At 33.9% G+C, this 14397-nt stretch overlaps 2 protein-coding genes across 5 annotated transcripts in view; both read left to right on the forward strand.

The window, feature by feature from the left end:
• The first annotated feature begins 1971 nt into the window (after positions 1-1971).
• LOC115236605 (putative fatty acyl-CoA reductase CG5065) lies at positions 1972-10836 on the forward strand. 4 transcript variants are annotated; one of them, XM_029809151.1, is made up of 9 exons: positions 1980-2096; positions 3065-3327; positions 5712-5825; positions 5943-6259; positions 6580-6827; positions 9649-9835; positions 9900-10085; positions 10168-10428; positions 10523-10836. In XM_029809151.1, exons 2-9 carry the CDS (start codon positions 3094-3096, stop codon positions 10653-10655), a joined length of 1680 nt encoding a protein of 559 aa, XP_029665011.1. In that variant the 5' UTR covers positions 1980-2096; positions 3065-3093; the 3' UTR covers positions 10656-10836. The 4 variants fall into 4 exon arrangements, with proteins under 4 accessions (XP_029665012.1, XP_029665011.1, XP_029665009.1 ...); XM_029809152.1 differs by lacking the exon at positions 5712-5825 and having other exon boundaries at positions 1972-2096; XM_029809149.1 differs by having other exon boundaries at positions 5712-6259.
• A 172-nt stretch (positions 10837-11008) lies between these two features.
• LOC115236560 (dystroglycan) overlaps positions 11009-14397 on the forward strand; it is a 68460-nt gene continuing 65071 nt past the window's right edge. Inside the window, exon 1 of the mRNA XM_029809084.1 lies at positions 11009-11225. The gene's annotated coding sequence lies outside the window, so the exon portion shown is untranslated. The remainder of the gene's footprint in view (positions 11226-14397) is intronic.

Genomic DNA, 14397 nt, shown 5'->3' on the forward strand with positions numbered 1-14397 from the left:
TAAACATTTTGAACACATAATTATTTTCACATAAGTTTTCTTAAATACCGCAAGTTGTTAGCTTGGTTTGATTGTTATAATTTTATTAAATGTATACACAATCGTCTCGTATCACCATCTCTTTAGTAAGTCCCATAAACATGACGTAAGCCTTTTTATAGCTTCTTTTATTTTACTTACGATATTGTAAGTGTTATTATCCTTCAACAATTTTTCGATCTTATTAAAGTATTCATTTTTATCGAGGGCAACTGTGATGTTCCCCTTGTCCGCGCTAGTGGCAATTACATTATCATCATCTTTAAAAAATTTTTTGATATTAGCAATTAATTTAATGCGTGTGTTGAAATCATTTTTCGAGTAGTTCGGGAGATTAACGATAACCTTCTTAAATTTAATCGTTAAATTTGCGCCGTTGTTTGTCTATAGCGGTAACGTTTGTTTTTATTATTTTACCTTTTCGTCTAACGATAATTTATGCTCAATGTTACGTCGATAGTCAGTGAGTCTAGTTCTCTGCGATTTTACATCCCGATTATTTATTGTCGACCTGTGCGTTACTTCGCTTATCTGTAAGTTTTACAAATGTAATTTCCGAAGCCCTTCTCTCTCGTCATTTCGACATAAAATTCATTCCGCTTAATTCACAGACATAATTAATGTAGCACCATGTTCAATTCAATTTCTGACCAAAGTATCGAGGATTTCTTCCTCGTAACGACATGGATGCTCTTGAAAATATTCTTTCGCCTTTACTGGGATAATGTGAGAGACCTGCGCTATCTACTATCAGCTTAATCGGTTTTGTATCTATGCGCTTCTTAACCGCCTAAGAATCACTTATATGCTTATATTTTAATTTTATTAATTAATAAAATGTGCGCAGAAGATGACTAAAAAAAGGGGCCGAAACGTCCGCGTTTTGCGAATCTTGATGTAGTGAGATCGTTTTTTAATAAATATTATGCGCTCTTGATACCCACGCTTGGCTCTCATTGCCAGTTTATTTTGACATTATGAGATAATATATAAGCAATTAGCTTCTAAAGTTAAAGAATTAACCGAAAATTTGGAAACTGATCATAAATATCATAAAGATCATAAATATTTTGTACGGATAGAAGATCTTGTCTTTCATAAATATGCGGACAAAAATATTTGTTGTTCCTGAAAATATGATCAAGAGTGTAATACGAATTTATCATGATAAAATGACCCCTCGTCTACCGGTTTCGCCGCGGTTTCTCTTTTCTCCGCGGATCTTTCGTCTACCGATTTCGCCGCGGTCCCCCTCCCCCCCACCTGTCCGCGGATCCCTCGCCGACCGATTTCGCCGCGGTTCCTCCGCGTGACGTCATACTGCCCGCGCCGGTTTCCCCTCGCCCCTCACCACCACTCAGAGGACCTAAGATTAGAATCGGCCTAGCTATACTACTGTGTTATATTTTATTTTCAATAATAAATCGCAGACAAAAAGAAAACATTCGTGAAAAATAAGAAGCGTTTAGTTTCTTAATAGCGTGTAACATGGCGGGTGGTTTCAGCCAGGTCTTAGTGACCAGTTGCAAACAATAAGCGCGGTATGGCGAGCGGCACTGTTTCAGCCCCAGCGGTCATCCTCAGCTTCCAGAAGCTTCCATCTTTCGCACAAACAACTTTATGCGGGCATCGTTCGATGCCCCCGTATTTGGCGATATTGACGATTCCTGACATTCCCCGCGCGAAGAAGTCGAAATTCCTGCGCGCGGCCTAACGCGAGTAGAGATTCGATCTTTGAGCGAGTAAAACGCGTTACATACAGTGCGAAAAACATAGACACAGTATATCTAGACCGAGCGTTTGCCTTTATATAAGGAATGGCGGTAAAGATACACGTAGAAAAGGATATACTCTGTTTCGTGCCACCTTCTTTCTGGCTCCCACTCCTCAACACTCGATCTAGATATACTATGTCTATGGCGAAGAAATAGCGAGATTAAGAGACGGTTTATAGGCGACATAATTACGGAACGAGTTCGGAAAGACAAGAAAAGACGCGATAGTGTCTTACCGCAAGGACAATCAAGGTTTTGAACACAATCCGGATAAGTGTGAGGGTGAGTGCGAGAAACACCGGGCAATAGAAGCCCTTCCGACCGGGTCAGGGGTCAGGGTCTCACGGAACATTCAACTCATCTCAGAACCTCCACCCGACGCACATCGGCGATCGGAGAGGCGAGAACATTTTTGGACAATATTCACTTTAAAAATCTAATAACAGCATACTAAAGTTTATAACTAAAGTTAAAAAATACATTTTACAAAAAGATTGAAAGTGTTTTGTTTTGTTTAATTCATTTATTCAATTTTAATGTTACAAAACAAACGTTTCATTTAATCAACGTTTAATTAAAACATCCTCTATATATAAATAACAAAACCAACCGGAAATTTTCCAGAGATTATCAACTACATTTTGCATATTTATTATACGATACGTGCGTATAATTAATTTACATAATAACTTTGCAGAACTGATCTACCGAGCTGTTCAATGTCTATGCATATTGCGCGTAATGTTGTAAGCGTATCGTAACACTATTATAAGTCTACCATTGCGTTTCGTATGGCTTACTCCGCCTTACGATGTTTCTTTATGTGTTAAAATTTTGATTATTTTCATTGATAAGGACCCGAAGTGGGCCGAAACGTTTGGTTTAGTTAATTTATATTATTTATTTATTAATTTATATTATGTTCATTAACATCGTTTCTTAAAAACATCACATATTTATTACGCTGTAAGTACCGTGTCCGGGCTCCAATTGGCCTTTCTCTTTTTTTATTGATTGAAATGTTTAATTTAGCCGTTTAAGTTAGACAATTCTTGAATGTTTTTAAATAAACATTTATTACATTATTACATTATTACATTATTAGTCAACCTAAGATTCTTTCTGCCTGGTCTTTCATATCGACTTTTCAATATACATATCTTTAGCGTAGCCGCGATATCGAAGGCGCATATATATCATGTAAAACTTCGTCGATTTATTGTCTGATGTTAATATATTTTTTCTCATAGATACTGCGTAAAATTTGGAATACATCAAAATGCAAACAAACGCACAAACCAATTTGGGAGATGCACACTCGGAAGAAAGTTCGATCGACACATTCTTCGCCGAAAAGATAATCCTTGTAACTGGTGCTACTGGCTTCTTAGGGAAAGCCATCCTGGAGAAACTGCTACGCTCGTGCCTTCGTGTAGCTACAATTTTCGTTCTGATCCGTCCAAAGAAGAACCTATCTGTCGAGGAACGCCTGACGAAATTATTGGAAAATTCTGTTTGTATAGATATATATATGCTTATCATATCGCAAAGTTATTCGAAAAGAAAATATCTCTATTTCAAGTAAACTTAATTCTGATAATTTTTTATGCAGTTTACGTAAAATATAAAAGAAATGTCCAAGTTTCATTTGTTACCAGAACAAAAAGTTTTTTTTTTAAATAATAACAGCAATAGGCTCAGGGTAAGAAAAATTAAGTGGGAAAACTGACAGATAAGAGCCAAGATGTCGGTATCGGTGCGCAAACTTATTATTATTAAATTTTATTTTTAAAAAATTTTATTAATTAATATGCATTCAAAATGTTCGTTTTGGACCGTTTTTTGGTCCATTTTCAATAGATATGAATATATAAAGATTAAATTGGAATTGTAAAACTTGATATACACAACAGTTGCAGTCAAATCTCAAATAAAAAATAATAATCAGGATGAAGGCTCATATAATCAGAATAAACCCTGTACATATAAGTAGACAGCATCCAAACGCCATCGTCACATGTATATCATCGGTGATTTACAATGTAATTATGACTAATAATGATGACTAGTAGTACACGCTCGGTACGATCACAAAAACAAAGGTCATAAAAATAGTCATAAATAAAGGTTAGAAAACAAAAACAATGAGAAAAAGATTAATGCGGCAAATTTAGTTAATCTTTAAATCCAATTCAAACTTTGAAATCAAATTCAAATTCAAATTCTTTTGTCAATATTGGTTTTTTTCGCCGTGATGGACAATCATAATAATCAGTATTCGGGATAATTTATCAACATGATCGTGTGGTAACTTTAAAAAAATGTAGATTTTATTCTACAATAGGGATGAGAGTTACTACAAATCGTCAATAACATTTTTTCAAGTTAATTTTATCATTAAAAATATGCTGATTTTACACAAAATTTATTTCAAATTATTATGAAGTTTGCATTCATTTTGTGTTAAAATATTAACATGGTATTTCTAATATACATATCCACATTAGGTTAAACTAATAAAAATTTGTGAGATATGCAATATATGTTAAATTTGAGCCAAATTTTCTTGTTACTAATAATACGGAACATATCTACTGTATACAATTAAAAATATGTGCACATTGTTTTATTTTTAAACTTTTTTCCAATTGTTTTAATAATTTAACACTTGAGTACGATCGCCATGCGCATGATCTTTTGTTATTATGAAAAATTGTCGAAATAGCATACATCTGTAGATGAGTACCTAAAGAGAAGTGAAGTCGAATAGATACATAATTAATGTCTATTCGACACGTCTAAGATAAGCCGATTTTCGCATCTAGATATCTATTAGATGTCGAGAAATTGCAGCCCAAAGAGTGTTTCATAAACAATGCACCGCTATTGTGTGAATATTAAATTTTAATTGTATCTAAAAAAATCCAATGACACAAAATTACATGGCATCTAATTCAGATATTTCTAGATGTTGTTTTAGACTAGATGGCTCCGAGATCTAATAGACGTATATCCGATTTTGCGTTTCTCCCTGGGTAGCATTTCGGTAAGGCGTTTCTTCCTTTCTCGCTATAATCGACATATCTTGTTGCTAAATTATCTCGGCACGTAATAAAACATATATGAAATCGCCGAAAAGAATGTATCGAGGCCGTTATCATCTCGATTGATTATTATGATTGTCTATAACAACGAGAAAAAACAAATATTGACAAAAGAGTTGAAAAGATGCTTTAAATTTAAAAAAAAATCACACGCATACTTTGTAAATATGTACATCGGGAAATAAAAAAATGATAAATGAGAAGAATATTTGTGATGATAACGAAAGGAAATATCAGACGATCTTGTTGATAAATCATCCCGAATACCGTCCATCACGGCAAAAGAAATAAATATTGACATAATAGTTAAAAAAGTGTTTTATGAAAAATCACTTCAATTTACTTCGTAAACTATACATTGGAAAATAAAAAAAAATGAAATAAATGAGAGGAATATATGTGACGATAACAAAAGAAAGTATTACACGAATGGATATTTATGGAATATTCGATTAAAATATTTGTATAATTTTTTATTTTTAGTTGACGCAATTTTTTGATATCATTATTTTTGTAGAATTTTGTAAATACATATAACAGTTTTTCCCAACTGGCGCGTGTACTTAGTGCCTTTTTTAATTTTTTTCAAAAAGGTATTTTGTACAGATTCTACGCGGATTCTAGCGAGTTTTCCTTTCTGATTATCGATTTTAATTTATAATTTGACTGCAACAACAAATATTATATACAGGGTGACCTGCAATGACCGCCCACTAAGTACATAGCGTTATTCCTTACCAAAAACTGAGACGAAAAGTCCTGAACCATCTTTTTTATCTTTATTTTTCTATAGAGGAGACTGTTTAAATATTTCACCTGTGGCGTGATTATACTTGAAGTGTCAAACACAGTCATCAAAACGTACGACGAAAGGTCGCGATTATTACCGTTCTCACGATTATTTTCCGTAATTATTATCTGCAAAATTATCTCTGTTAATACGTTCGTCGAGAAAAATATTGCGCCACAAATACATTTCTCTATGAACATTTCTTACAAAAAACGGTTTTTTCATCTGTCGCAGCTTTTCGATAGGATACGATCGGAATTTCCCGGCGCTTTAAATAAAATCTTTCCCGTAAAGGGCGATCTGAGCATGCCGGAGATGGGACTCCAGCCTGAAGACAAGGATATGTTAATAGAAAAAGTTAATATTGTTTTTCATAGCGCGGCCACCGTACGTTTTGATGAGCCATTGAAAAATGCCGTTAATTTAAACGTAAGGGGCACAGATCGTATGCTAGACTTGTGCAGGCGTATGACAAATCTTATTAGCATCATTCATGTTAGTACGGCCTATAGTAACGCCGATCGACGAGAAATTGAGGAATTGATATATACGTAAGTTTTCAATTATACATATATAAAAAAAATATAAACATTTCACAAGTAAAAATCTTCAAAGATCTTTGATCGAACTATATTTTGTCTCGAAGATATTCTGCATTTCTTACGGTATTGCATTAGACATTAGATTATTTATCCGTTTTTATATATTTTGTATATTTTTGTATGTTATTTGTGCATACTTTTTTTATACACGATACAAATCAGATTCTACAAAATTAAGTTTGCTTTTTGACGCACGATAATAAATATATATTCAACAAGCACACTTTAGAAAAATACCCTTATAATAATACATCTTGCTAATGTTACAGGACAGGGATAAAGCCGGAAATAGTAATGGATATATGCGAAAATTTAGACGACGAGACGATAGGAATATTAGAGAAGAAGCTGATCACAAATCATCCAAACACCTATACATTGACCAAAGCTCTAGCAGAACAAATTCTGCTGTCCAAGGGAGCCGGTCTACCTATCGCGATCGTACGACCGAGTATTATCTGCGCCGCCTACCGAGAACCATTTCCAGGCTGGGTAGATAATGTTCAGGGTATTACAGGTATAATCTATATTTCGCGTTGTCGCGTATTTATCTACAATCCTCTAATTTTGGTTTCATTTGGAATCGGTATTATTGTAGACGTTTTTCAACCTTTTGGACAGCAACCTTCCTTCAAAGAATTATTTATTATATCAACAAATTCCTCTTTTATTACGCAAAATACTGCCTTTAATATAGAATTCTAAAATTTTGTCTAGGTGCTGTAGCGTCCAACGCATTTACTATACTATCAACAAATTTCTTTGCTCTCACACTGATATCCATATCTTGGTTTTTCTCTAATTTATTTTCCACTAATTTAATAAATTCATCTATATTAAACTCTCTATAATTTCTAACACTAAGTTCTCTGTATTTATTATCAAATTTATTCGCATTTAGTTCAACTTTTAGCCACGCATGGTCCGTTATTTTAGGTTCATGCATTACCTGCATTTCTATTTTATTATTAGCAAAAATTAAATCTATAATTGTTTTACTTTCTTTCGTAATTCTCGTCGGTTTATTTACATATTGTTTCATGCCTAAGCTCAACATTGTCGTTTGTAACCTCCTTGTATAAAACGAATCTAACATCCCAGTCAGCCACGTCTGTTCTAACAGATATTGCCAAGTGCTTGCTACAAATTATTGTTAGCAAAAAGGCTACAAATTTGGTGCAAGAGTTGTTATTACCGATTAATCTATATTAAAGAGAGAGGGAGAGAGGGAGAGAGAGAGAGAGAGAGAGAACATATATGTATACATATACATATACATACGTGTATGTACATATATGATTGTATATGAGCAATTTTATTCATTTCTTTAAATTTTGCTTTTCCTAAAAAAAAATAATGCAAGAATTATTTTTCTAATTATTTTTCAATTATTCTTCTTATTATTTTTTCGGTGCATTCGAACAGAGATTATACAAAAGAAAGGAAACATATATAAACATAAATTAAATATAAAAGTAAGGCTCTAAAGATAAAAATCAGTTAAGCATGACATACAATTGAGATACAATTGAGATTTTGTTTGTAATAAACTTTTATGCGCTGTGCTCTCATTGCCATTGTATCTCATGCTTAACTGATATATAAACATATTTTATTATATTTATATTTGATTATATAAATTTGGTAAATATACATAATAGATCACATCTTACCGATTTTATCGCCACTTGGATATGATATAAGGGAGATTGTTCTGAATAATTTTCCGCAAAAATCAAATGGTGAACGGCATTAGTTTAGGAAATATAACAAATTAAAGTTTGACAATCTTAATATTTTTCCTTATATATTATGAAATAATAGGAAGAATGAAGTTTGTGTACGTCGTACTAATGTATTTGTCATTTTCTAACTAGAAAAAGTTTTGTTTACAATCATTGCAAAGTGAATGCATGGAGGAGAGGCTCTGCATCCCCGCCCCGAAAAATTCTAACCTAACGCAAACCAATTTCTATTTTTTGAATAAAAATTAGATTTGCATTTGGTCAGTTTTTTTTGCGGGGGGAGGGTGGAGATGCAGGGGGAGAGGCTTTGCCTCTCGCCCACGCTTAAAAGTCGTAAACAGACTTTCGTTGTAAAAACAATGGATTAGTACAGCGTAAACTTACTATACGAGTGAAGCGAGGGGGGGATTTAAGGCGGGAGGAGGCACGAACCAAGCATCCATCTCTTCCGTGGCAGCGGCACTGTCGTGTCTGTGTAGGGCGTTTACACACTTCCTCAGCCCGACAAATAATTGTTAGAAAACAACATTTGCGGGTCTGAAAAAATATGCGAGGTACAAGTGGCTGAATCGGGAATCGAACCCGAGTCTTTCGCTTTCCGCTCAATGGATGCAGTGCCGATTGTCACGGAGAGACGAAATCCCCAGCACGTCTCCAGAGCGGTCCAAATCATAACGATTGAAAATTGGCGCCCGTAGCCGCTCAGCGATGAGTCTTGACTCACCACCAGTATGAATGGAAGCCTCCTTGAGTAGTCCATCCTAAACCACTACGTATAGTAAGCGTTACTATACGGCAAAATTTTGCTGTCAAATTTCAATTTGTTATATCTCCTAAACCAATGCCATCTCACTTGTTTTTGCGGGAAATTACTCAGAAAAAATAACCTCCTCTATAATGTATCTAAATGGTCATAAAATCGATGAGGCGCGATCTATTATGCATATTTACCATTTTTTTCTAACACCAAATTGCTTTATATAGAAAGTTATTAGAGATATGAAAAAAGAGACACGCGCGATATATATGTATAATTAACCGCTTCTTACATATCCGTGACATTAACTCGACGGAAGAATTTTATTAAATATAACGAGTTATATTATACAATATAATGAAAAAAACTAAGCGTTTCTAATAAATTAATTTTCTTCTATATTAATATCAATTATATAGATGCGTATACACGTTATATCTAGAATAATATCCCACTTGATTTTTGCAGGAAATTATTCAGAAAAAATAACCTCCTCTATAATGTATCTAAATGGTCATAAAATCGATGAGGCGCGATCTATTATGCATATTTACCATTTTTTTCTAACACCAAATTGCTTTATATAAAAAGTTATTAGAGATATGAAAAAAGAGACACGCGCGATATATATGTATAATTAACCGCTTCTTACATATCCGTGACATTAACTCGACGGAAGAATTTTATTAAATATAACGAGTTATATTATACAATATAATGAAAAAAACTAAGCGTTTCTAATAAATTAGGCTATTTTAATCGACCAATCAGAAAGTGGAACAAATTGGCGCCTCTCTGATAATCTAGGACTCTAGTTATATCCTATTATTTGATAGGTATAATGATGGGAACAGGTATAGGTATTATTAGGAGCATCGTGTGTAACGCGAATTTAATAGTAGATGTTATACCTGTCGACTTTGTTGTCGATACCTTAATATGCGCTTCTTGGCATAACGCAATGCAACATATTGATACGATAAGGATTTACAATTGCACCAGCAGCGCACTGCATCCGATCACGTGAGTATTTGTGAGAAACTGGAACAAACAATAAAACAATAAAAAAAGATATGATTTTTTGCAGATGGAGCAAATTCGGACATCTTACGAAAAAGTACGTCATAGAGTCGCCATCGAAATATGTGATGTGGTATCCAGGTTTTACATTTAGAACAAACAAATTTATTCACGCTATCATGGTAATTATGTTACACTTCTTACCTGCGTTTATCGTAGATCTTGTATCAAGGGTCCGAGGTTACAAACCTAAGTAAGTGCTCTCTCTCTCTCTAAAAAAAAAAAAAAAAAAAATGTTTTGGTAATAACATTTCGACGCATCATTTTTTTTTCAGAATGGTGAGAATGGCTAAACGCTTCAAGCGCTCTACTAAAACCGGAGAGTTCTTCGCGATAAACGAGTGGAAATTCAGCGTTGATAACATGCGGGAACTAGTGGAATCCGTAAAAGCGTTGGGGCATTGTAACGACTTCAATGTAGATATCAGAAGCTTGGATTGGGACACGTATTTGCATCAATACGTGTTAGGAATTAGAAAATATATTTTAAAAGATGATCTAGATACTTTAAATAATGCCCGCCGTCGTTTACGGAGGCAAGTCCCAATTTCATATATTCTTATTCACATTTTCACGGTTACAAGATAAACGCTGAGCAAGAGAAATAAATCGATCATTAATATATTACAGATTGAACTGGGTGGATAAATTAACCAAATTATTCGGTATATTCGTATTAAGTGTATTCGTATTAAGAATGATACTGATATGCTGGAATGCGGTGATATCATCAAGAAACTATACGAAAACTTTTGAATCGTAATTTGTGCGATTTTAAAAGCGCTGCAAAAACATTGCGGAAAGAAATATATTTTAGAAAAATTTTAGAAAAACATATAACTGCCATATTGAAACTTACTGCTTAAGTTTTTCTATCTGCCACGGCTCTAACACTTGGATAAGTTTCCTTGTAAGAAGTACAATATAAAAAATATATATATAAACAAAAAATTATATTTATAATATTTGATCAAATCCCTTTCTGAAGAAAAGATTACAGTTTATCGTTTTCATTTTTTTACTAACATCAATCATTTCAACGCGAAATCAACTTCATCGATATTTGGCGCTTAATTAACACTGCATCGTCCCGTGAGATGGCGACACGTGAGCCGTGCCGTGCGCGTATGCATCTGGAAAATGGCGATATCTGTTGCGACGGCACCAAAGTATTTTTTCGCTCGCATTCATTGACCGGTAGCAGCGTATTTCGGAGTGTGATTCGCCGCCGATTCGAATGTACGAACGTAGTGCTTCGCAGTCGGGTGAAGAGAACGACAACAATCGGATAACGCGCGATCGATTTTCGTCGCAGGAGCACCTCCGAGATCAGGTTAGTGCACGATCGTCAATATCACGTACAACGCGGGGATTGAAAATACAGCGTTATTTCGGCGATTAGTTCGTTTCGCGATGCTACGAAAAGTCTCCCATGGATTGTATCTCGCAACAATCGTATCGCGTCTTTTCTTTCACGTATAATACGTGAAAGACCATTCTCGCGTGACCACGACATTGAAATCTGAGCCGGAAAATTCTATCAGTTTGAATCCCCGCACTCGTCAGAAGTATCTGTACGTATTTGGGCATCAAGAGAGAAAGATATCATTTGTCATTTAAGATTTTATCTCAACACATTGCGCGCCCGATTGTTACTGCTCGCGTGATTCTGATGTTTACAAACGAGCCTTGGAATTGAACCTCACATTTCTGAATTAAATTAATTTATTAAGATATTCTTGTGTGAAAATCTTTTGCGTAGAGAATTTTTAATATTACATTTAATATTATAATACAATGCAATGAAAAATGATTTTTTTTTTTTTATCACGAAACAGAATAATTATTAACGATATTTTTTTAAATGCTAAATATGATTCCAGCTTTCTTTAAAATTATTCCATAACGTCACAATTTTGAACAAATTACAAATAAAGTTGCAAAGAAGGGCTATTTTAATATAATTAATTATAATTATATTATAGCTACGGTATATATGTGTAACGTGTTGCAAAAGTTTCGTTACAATAAAAAAAAAAAAAAAAAAAACTGCAACGGAAATAATTTCCCTTTATTATTCCCTTAATTTAATAATTCCCCTTTTTACATCTTTTTTATTGAATAATGTAATATGCAGTTATCTATTAATTCTATTGAAATCGGATATTAAATGGTTGTTAATTAATAGCTGTGTGCCTTTTTGAGAGAAACTCGATATGTATGTATTTTCGTGGAATAAGTTACAATTTAATTATGTTCCAATTTCATTCGGATTAATAATATTATTCGTATATACATCAAGAGAATCGCTCTTCTCGTGAAAATAGCTTATTCGGAGTGAGATTTTGCGATTAATATTCGAAAAATAGCGTAATAGCATCAAAAACAAATAGTATTAGCGTAAGTAACATTTGCTGAAATTTTATCTGTAATGCGATTACCAGAGGCAAAAGTCAGTTCCGCGCTGCAAAATGACGTTGAAACGTTGAAATCTCATGGCAATAATGAGACTTTCATCAACAAACGGAGAAGCAACAATATACGAAATTATATATGAGAGCGCTTCTCTTTTCTCTCTCTCTCTCTCTCTCTACAGTATACGACGCTGTTAGCAGGGTAAATTCTTATCGCCGTTGTCGTTTACTTGGCAAATGCACGATACGGTATGAATGCAACTCGGCAAACGAAAGAACTTTACAAAACGTCGCGAAACCCGCGGTAAATTTACCGAAAGAGTGAAAAACGCGAAAAAAACGGGTCAATTGCAAATTTTAATCTGTATGTATTTTCTGGGACGAATAAAAAAGATTCTTTATTGCATATGATCGTGCCGTCCACGAATAATATGGATGTTTTAATGACACATTGCGCTATATCTGTGGCACGATAAATTAGATTCCGCGAAGAAAGATGCGCGGACCAATTCCGTGTTAATCAAAACGCGGCTGGGAATAGTCCGATTAATTGCTGTGTTACCGATTCCATGTCACGGATAATATAATCAGTGACGACGAGGCTATATTTAAACGGATCGTAATGGATTCTTGTTTACAATTAGCGAAAATGGAAGCGGAGATATTATTGAATAGATTAAATATGCGCGGATATCTACTGAATTAAGCTTTGAGAGATTGGATTGATTATGAAATCTAATGTTTCAGCATAATTTAAGCGCATATTATATCGATGGAAATTTTAATATAGTTTGATTAATATCCAGTTATCGAAAATATTATTAATTTGTTAGATTAATCATATTTTTTACTTGTAAAGATTTACTTCCGGCTATTTTGAGAATATTTTATGCCTCGAAAATTTAATACACGCATTTCCAACCAAATGAGGAGTTTTATTTAAATGTTTATTAAGGACAAATTGAATTTAGATCATCAACGAATGCATTATAATCTTAAGCCGCTTTTCGCGAGTACAAATGGTAATTAATGTTAAAGCACAAGGCAAATTCGATTCGTTAAAAAAGTTGCAGGTAACGTGACGCAGCAACTCGCATCCATTTGCAGCAGTGTATATTTTTTACATCTGTTTTCCCGTATGGAAAAAAAACTTGTCATTAATCGCAAGTCACACCTTATCGTTACGTTCGTTTTCAATAAATACATCTTATTGAAATTCAGTTGGCACACGTTCGATCAGCGCATGTCGTTTATTATCAACGCTTGAATAATGTTCGTATTTCCATGGTTATCATTCGAACAAGGCGAACAAGTCTGCCAATTTTACCTGATATTGCGTACCTTCGTTCCTCGCGTTTGTCTTCGTGACGATTCGGAAACCTAAGTTCAAGTTTCCACGAGATGCTTTATTAGCTTCGAAATTCTGGTGCAATATATATGCATTTATCTTTCAAGGTATAATGGAAATATTCCTTTCGTGAAAAAAAAAAATCTCGGAGAAGCAAGAAATATATATTTCTATTTGTGGCACGATTATATGTATAATAAATGAAAGAAGCCAGTGAACGCCAGTGATAAAACGTATTGATTTGTCGAGGTAGAGATAAAGAAAAGTCGGTGCCAATCGTTTCGTTGAGGTGTTCATTGACCGGAAATTATGGCCGGATGTACATAACTACGTGAGTTAAATACAGAAACCGCCAGTTTTTTCAATGGACTAAAAGTAACAGAGTACAGTTAAATATTCGGTCGATACTTAAAAAGGAAACAGCCGGAATTAGATGTCATTGTTAAAATCAAACAAATTTGATTCTCGCCGTAAATTTATTTTCTCGCCGTAAAAAGATATTTTCTCTATATATTTGATATTTATTAAGAGCTGCTAATAAAAAAAAAAATAATGATTGAAAATGGTAAAATCGTTATATTATACATATATATACACACACATGCACGCGCTTATGGTGAAAATGCTTTTTTCGAAAAAAGTGTTAGGTTTCTTTTAATCTTTTCTCTTTTAATTATAGAGCGAGTATACATTTTTTATTTTCATCGCGAAACACGAGAGAAAATTTAGAAGCCTCGCGCATC

This window comes from Formica exsecta, unplaced genomic scaffold, assembly GCF_003651465.1.
Source record: "Formica exsecta isolate Colony F162 unplaced genomic scaffold, ASM365146v1 scaffold258, whole genome shotgun sequence".
Taxonomy (NCBI): domain Eukaryota; kingdom Metazoa; phylum Arthropoda; class Insecta; order Hymenoptera; family Formicidae; genus Formica; species Formica exsecta.

Coding starts and splice junctions, on each gene's coding strand:
- LOC115236605 (XM_029809149.1), top strand. CDS start 3,094: ATGCAAACAAACGCACAAACCAATTTGGGAGATGCACACTCGGAAGAA. Junction 9,836..9,899: donor AGCGCACTGCATCCGATCAC/GTGAGTATTTGT, acceptor GATTTTTTGCAG/ATGGAGCAAATTCGGACATC. Junction 10,086..10,167: donor GTCCGAGGTTACAAACCTAA/GTAAGTGCTCTC, acceptor TTTTTTTTTCAG/AATGGTGAGAATGGCTAAAC.